This window comes from Dermacentor andersoni, chromosome 7 (assembly GCF_023375885.2).
Source record: "Dermacentor andersoni chromosome 7, qqDerAnde1_hic_scaffold, whole genome shotgun sequence".
Taxonomy (NCBI): Eukaryota; Metazoa; Arthropoda; class Arachnida; order Ixodida; family Ixodidae; genus Dermacentor; species Dermacentor andersoni.
Genome location: NC_092820.1, coordinates 129507760 through 129514848, shown reverse-complemented (window position 1 = coordinate 129514848; position 7089 = coordinate 129507760). Strand labels below are relative to the sequence as shown.

The window sequence follows — 7089 nt, the reverse complement described above, 5'->3', positions numbered from 1 at the left end:
TTGTAGCGGCAAGTCCCTGTTCAAGGGGACTGGTTTGTGGCTTCAAGGAGGAGCGGATCTGTCCGAACCCCGAAAGGCCATGCAGTTGTACATGTGGTAAGAATATTGATGCAAAAAACCTGGTACTACAAGAATGCGTCATGTACGTTCACTTTTAAAAACTCCAGACTTTCTCTTTTCTTTCGGACGGTATTTGAAACAAATATATTTGTCGCATATTTCAATGAGCACTACCGTGGCTTTAACAAGAAGTCATAGTTTACAATAAAGTACTATCAGACGGTAAACGTCCTGCTTGCTTCCGTTTATGCACCTGCTTCCACGTTTGCGTTTTTCTCCCACCTCGCAAACGACTCTGCTAAGCTATGACATACACACGTCTTCCTTCATTAATGCTGAGCGTTTGCTGGCTTATGCTCATGGCGGTAATTAGACAAGGTTGTGTCTGGCTTTGTCTCGCATATAGAAAAACGCAGGTGCTGAACGGTTCAATCACGCTACAGCACTGTTGTGTGTTGGACGTGTTACCGTTACTTCTTGGATAAAATTTATACCGCAACACACCCGAACACGAAATACGAATGAAATCTAAATATCGGCATAATAACAGAGATATGCATCCTGCCGCTATGAGATAACGCATTGCGGTATTCACCTCTCCGTTTCGCCCGTGTCGTTTCTCGATAAAGTGTTATCCAAGATGTGATCTAACCTCACGGCCGGCGCCGTACTCATTAGACTACGTCACTCTCATGCTTCTTCAGTTCCAACGTGAATTTCTTGTTTCTGCCATCTTGTGAACGTGGCACGTTGCACAGCACGGGGCCGGGTCTGCGGTCGAGTCAGTTTTCATTCAACAATAGACTCGTGAATAAAAAGTGCGCGTCGTAGTCGATCTTATCGGTCTTCAGCGAGCGTCCCACCGCGTGTAAACAACTTACTTGTAAAAGCAGAGCATGCTAGTTCTTCCATCCTTCTCTAGCTGCATTTGCTAGCGCTTTAGGACAACGTGGTAAACTGCAATGTCTTAGGTATATTATGCCGCTTACTGCGTTTACAAGACGTTCAAGAATGGTATTTACACCGTACTTGTACTGATGTCAAGAGACGCAGCACGCGTTCGAGTAGCAAATGGCCACAGTGCATATCCGCGCCAAAAAAAAAAAAAATAATAATACGAGTCGCATACATGTTCAGCGGTGCAGAGAGGATTCAGAAGTTTCTACAGGTAAGATTCGTTGTAGACTTCAAACATTTTTTCCCGTCTTAAACAAAATTGTTTCGCATTAATATTGCTGGATGCCAAGCTGAAATGTTCTTGCGTATAATCAGCTTTTCTCACCTATCTTTATCTGGAGTGTCTTACAGGGATAGATAACCGCTGAGAACATGACTCGGAATGACACCGCTGATGAAATGATTCTTTACCGTAGTGGCTAAAACGAACCATCTTTTTCTCATTACGTGTGCATTCACATTTTTAATTCATCACTAATAGTCGCGAAAAATTACCTTTGGCACACCACATGGCAAAAACATGAAGCAGCATGAAGGTCCCCCACGTGACCTTCTGCTAGTGCACACGGTTAGTGGTCTCTTTATTGGTATAGTAATGCAGTAGACTATTTATTATTATCAGTTTTTCCTTAGTTACAATGTACAGATCAGCCTTCTTTTGTAGTCAGCAGAAAAGTAGCACTGGCTTCGCCTTCGTTTTCGATGAGTTGGTTTTTTTCTTATGTAGACAAACAACGACGACGGCGCCAGCAAGCCATGATGTAGGCGTCTACTTGGGAGAAAACGCGCTACAAATATAACAAATGTCTACAACAACGGGAACTTAGTACACCAGCTTTGTATTTTCAATATTTCTTGAAAAGGTCCACACTTAAAACCGCACTTACACTCACTCCTGTGAAAGCAGAACGATGGGTGGCTTTCAAAATTTGCGAGGCGGGCTATCGACATCGCTCTCGCTTCTCAGTGTTGCTGGAGGAAGTACTCCTACTTTTTTAGAGGTTGCTCAGACAGGAAAAATTCTGCTGATTAAATATTCACGCGCTCTTGAAAATCGCCGCTGCAGGTGTGAACTCTACCGAGTGTAAGCATTGCGTTGCGCCATAAAAAACTAGGTCTCTAAAAATCAGTTGTCGGTCCCTTTAATGCTTAATTTAGGTCTGAATATTGTCAAAAAGTGACTTTTTGCCTAAGTTAGAAGGATTTTTCTGCAGAAGTACTTGATTTATTCGTTCAACGTTACTATAGCAATTTTAATATTAATAACATTAACAATAACAACACTATAACTATGGTATAACCTTACCAATTATGATGCAAAAGTTTCGGGAAGCGCAGAATTTTTTGCATCTTGCATGACGAAATAAACGCAGGAAATTATAGCGTTAACCTGTGACGTCACATGAAATAACCAAGTCAGAAGAATATTCTAAATCAGGATTTGAGATAAAATCCAGTTTCACTCTAGATTAAAATATCATTTTGGACCAACATGTGCTTCTTTAGAAACTGCTTATTTTTTTACAAGCCTTTACAAAAGAATTGCTTGTACCTCATTCACACAATCTCCAACATGCCCTATTTTTTCCAGAAAATCTGTCATGGCCACTTTAGGCGTGTGGGACGTTTCGTGCACATTGACTCATATGCTATGGGTCAATGTCAGTAATCTTAAACTGCAATGTCAGTAATCTTAAACAGCCATGCGTAACTATGGTAGCACAGTCTGTCATGTTCACCAGTGTCTTAAATCACAGCACCGTGTTCTTAATATTTCAGAAAACCGGCACTCAAACAATCACAACTATCACTAAATAATTCCTACTAGTATTGGACGCCTTCAGAATTTCTTTGCTCACCTGGGGTCCTTTAATTTGCCCGCAATTTAAGCACAAATGCTTTTAGTATTTGCCTCATCCACTCGATATAATATATATATATATATATATATATATATATATATATATATATAGCGTCCAATACTAGTAGGATTTCTTTTGTGATAGTTGTGCTTGTTTGAGTGCCGGTTGTCTGAAATATTAAGAACACGGTGATGTGATTTAAGACACTGGTGAACTTGACAGACTGTGCTACCATAGTTACGCATGTAATTACCTGAGACACATATGAGGTAGGCACGTCAGTCAAGCAAGTGTCCGATTTTGGAAAGCAATCTCAAGAAATACATATTTCTTCTTTAACATGGTTTATTGGGCCGAAGAATCGTCTAGGCAGTTGAGTTTTTTATTTCGTCATCAGAAATAAGGCTAAAACTTCTTAGACCCATAGTGACACGCGGTCCATTTACTGGACACCGCAAAAGAAATGCTGAATTTGTGGGTGTACGGCCGGTATAACGTGGCAGTCATCAAAAGTAAGCGCTTGTGTCCGTGCGAAAAAGCTTCCGCGGTAACGCACGATATAAAAGCATTACTGTGGTTTAAAACAGCATTGCATCGGTTGTTCATCACTGTATAAATGTTCACTACTACTCCAACGGCATAAGAAAAAGGAATTCTTGTGTTATAAATATATCTTTTTAACCATGCGTTGGCGTGCCGGAGTGTACATAATTCTAAGTGTATGTGCCTTCCTTATGCGACCCAATCAGGTATACAATGTTACATTTTTTTTGCAGCTCATGCGCTGTGCGTCTGTATATTAAGAAAGAAAACCTAAAAAAATACTGTAATCAGCATCAAAACATTTCGACCAAAGAAAGCCCTCAATTATTTCAGAAACCCTCAAATTTACCAGCTACCTTATTAATAACGATTGTATCTTTAAATTACAGGTCATCCTGCTCCTCAACCTTCGCCATGCGGTGGGGCAATAAGCATTGGTAAGGAAAAAGAAAATCCAGCTGTATTCCACTACAGCGACATTTCAACGTGTTTCACCAAGAATAAGGACCTCACTTAAATAAGGAAGCATTGTAAAATAAGGGACAGAGGCCATATGCTCATATATAACGTCAACTGGCTTGCCCTTTTCGGAAGCATTCAATACAATTCTAACCACTTGAATATTCTGCAGAATGGTAAGCCTACTCGAGGAAACATCACTTACTTTCTAATTATAACAGTATCCTTATTATAACAGGTTATTCATAGCTACAGTACAGAAGTGATCTAAAGTAATCGGCATTATGTATTTTATGATTTCTAAACCGCTCGAATTTTCTGCAATGTATCGCTGAATTTTGCGTATGTGTTCTGTTCAGGAGAAACATCAGGTTGCTTGCGCAATACATATATTTCGTTGATCTACCTCATTGCGCCGGTGAAATTGCAAATACCTAGCAAATAGAAACATTGCCTGCAGAAACCCCGCATTTCGGTTTCCGCATTCAACAATAAATACCATTAAATTAGAGTGACCTTAGTCAACCCCGTCAAGCAGATAAAGCATGATTTATGCCAGAGTTTTACTGTTACATAATAACTTCTGCCAGCAACATTTTATGGCATTCACATGTTGTTTTTCATTTCTACCTTAGGAGTTGCCTCTGAAAGCTATATAGAAGACGACCTCGGTGAGTTTGTTATACATTTTCTTGGAGGTTTTGTAAAATTACTAAAACAAGATATAACGTTCTGCGCTCAAAGTATGGAAGAATGTAACTGAAAAAAAAAACGCTTCAGGGAAATAATGGGCCCATCTCAAATTCTGGCTACATCAAGCTTCAGTTATTGCTACAAGTTTCTGCATGCGATTTCCTTAAATCTCAAAAGAAACTTAAGAGTAGGTTTAAGATCTTTTGATGTGAAGGACAACAAGCAAGCCAGCGACTTGAATTTCCCTAAAGTCAACAGTGTGTTTTGACGAACTTGGTAGTGAATTCATCCTGAGCTTTTTCAGAGTTCCCAATGTATTTACCTGCGCGGGGATGAAGAGAGAACGAAAGAAATGTTCTACATTGCACAACATTGAAATGCAACCACCTCCTCCTTAGCAGCATAGCGTCATCGCCATCAAAAAGGAAACCATAGCTTGCTTATAAACAAGCTCTAATGCTAGGAATTTCCCACGATTAGGGTGCCCTGACAACTAGAGTTTGTGTTTTGTTAGCTATATAGAAGCTTGCGTGTCTGGACAGTGCCAGTAACGTTTCTTCAGAACGAACTTCACACAAAACGCGGTAAATATTATAGGTTGCAGAATGCACACAGGATACGTAGGGTAGCGAGCAATATTTAATGTTTGTAATGCTATTATTTATTTCTCGACATGGTAGGGCACAGCTTCCGAATAAATCAGACGCACAAAATAACAATCTGTGAGAATCTGAAACAATGAAACTGCTTAAGAGAACATCATCATTTCTGTACGATGATAATAGCAGATAGAAGGCTCCATAGAAAGGATGTACAAGAACTCATGTACTTTAGAGCGTAATGTTATGGTTAAAGTGGCCAATCATTGAAAATTACGGCACAGAACAACCGTGATATATATTTTATGCTGCTAAAACATTGAAATAGGCGCCCCCCAAGGAAATGAAAGTAAAGGTATGCAGCATATCTATCCATGTGGAATCTGCATAAAGGGAAGCTCAATGTAATTGCATAAATAGTTCTAACTCGAGTACACGCACGCATGCACGTACACACACACCCAAGCGCAGGCGCACACAAATTATACCGAGCCTTTGTTAGGCGCAGTTGTTGCCTACTAGCGAGCATGACGGACGCCTGGAACACATCGTGGTTTCACAGGCGGCATGCGCATACTTACGTAGCACAATTGGAATCCATTCTATCCGCAAATAGCCTTTTCTTCATTGTCGTGCAGTTGCGGATGTGCGATAGCGAGTTTTGTGCGTTTTTTTTTCTTTTTCCCCGCGCGGCCGGCCCCACCACGGCCACCGATGCGCCGAGGCGAGCTCCATCTGGTGCTGGATCAAGGGAACCAGCTGCCCGCACTGCAGGCGTACTCCGCTGTGGTTGGTTGGCTTATATATGTCAAAGGAACAGCCAGGTTGCAGCCAAAGTCACGAAATACGAAGGGGTCGGAAAGAAACGCTTCGCTTTTAAAGGAACCGGGCGTGCGAAATAGGCAAGCAGGGCTTCAAATTACTGGAAGACGAACCCCGTTTACGGTACGAGCTGTGCTAGTTGTTTTTACCGTTAGTGTAAAATTGAACATGTTACTTTTGCACGAAGTTATCCATTTCTTTGTTTATCACAGCCTTATTATTTTTAATGAGGCATTTCGCACTTCTTTATACGCGTCATTATGCTGTAAAAGTCAAAAATAAGACGGCATATATTTTTTTTGAATATACAGGAAGGTGTTATGGCAATGTTATTGGGTTTTCATTACGGAGAGCCTTCTACTTGTAAAGTAGGGTGCTCGAAGTGGTATCACCCTCCATTTATATCAATCATGTAATACGGTTACTAAGAACTTTAGTGAACGCTGTAAAAAAATGTAAATTACGTAATTTTTGGCTTCCAAGATTTTATTTATTAGTTCTCATGATTATTTTGTCATGTTAGGTATGTTATGTTTACCGAGCCTGGCTTTCAATGACAAGTGTCAAATTTTATATTAGCAATGCTCAGTAATTATACATTTGTGATTGATGTCAATAAAGCACCCCCTTCAGTTGAATATTTCGTCGGGAAGAGTAAAGTCTTCAGCCTTGCAAACGCGCAGCGATTAGTGATCACTTGTCCTAATGTATGAAGATGTACTTTGCGCTTCCTCTCACATTATAAATAACATGCTTAAGATTTTCTTCTTTTATGCGGTGGGGGGGGGGGGGGGGGGGGGTATTGATGGCATTTTCTGCACATCCGTTTAATGCCATAAATCATTACTGCAGCGGTTGAAACCAATAGATCCAGCCTGATACACCGCTCACGTAAATCCGAGCGTGCATTTTTTGTCATGCCTAGAGAAAACTTTGAGCCTTAAGCAAAGTGCCTTTAATGTTCGTACAACACATAATATTATTTAATTTAAACATTTGTTTTATTTCGGTATGAAGAGTACGCTGCAATGCAATGACGGTTGTGGCAAAAGTGGATTTCTACACGCGAAGAAAGCCCAGCCTTTTGTTCGTAA

At 40.4% G+C, this 7089-nt stretch overlaps 1 protein-coding gene across 4 annotated transcripts in view; it reads left to right on the top strand.

Moving 5' to 3' along the window:
• The window catches only part of LOC126533837 (uncharacterized), a 54554-nt gene that overhangs the window by 29275 nt on the left and 18190 nt on the right, over window positions 1–7089 (top strand). For all 4 annotated transcript variants that reach the window (XM_055072423.1, XM_055072422.2, XM_055072421.2 and 1 more), the window contains 3 exons: window positions 7–96; window positions 3812–3859; window positions 4517–4552. In XM_055072423.1, the coding sequence (XP_054928398.1) occupies window positions 7–96; window positions 3812–3859; window positions 4517–4552 (174 nt within the window). The remainder of the gene's footprint in view (window positions 1–6; window positions 97–3811; window positions 3860–4516; window positions 4553–7089) is intronic.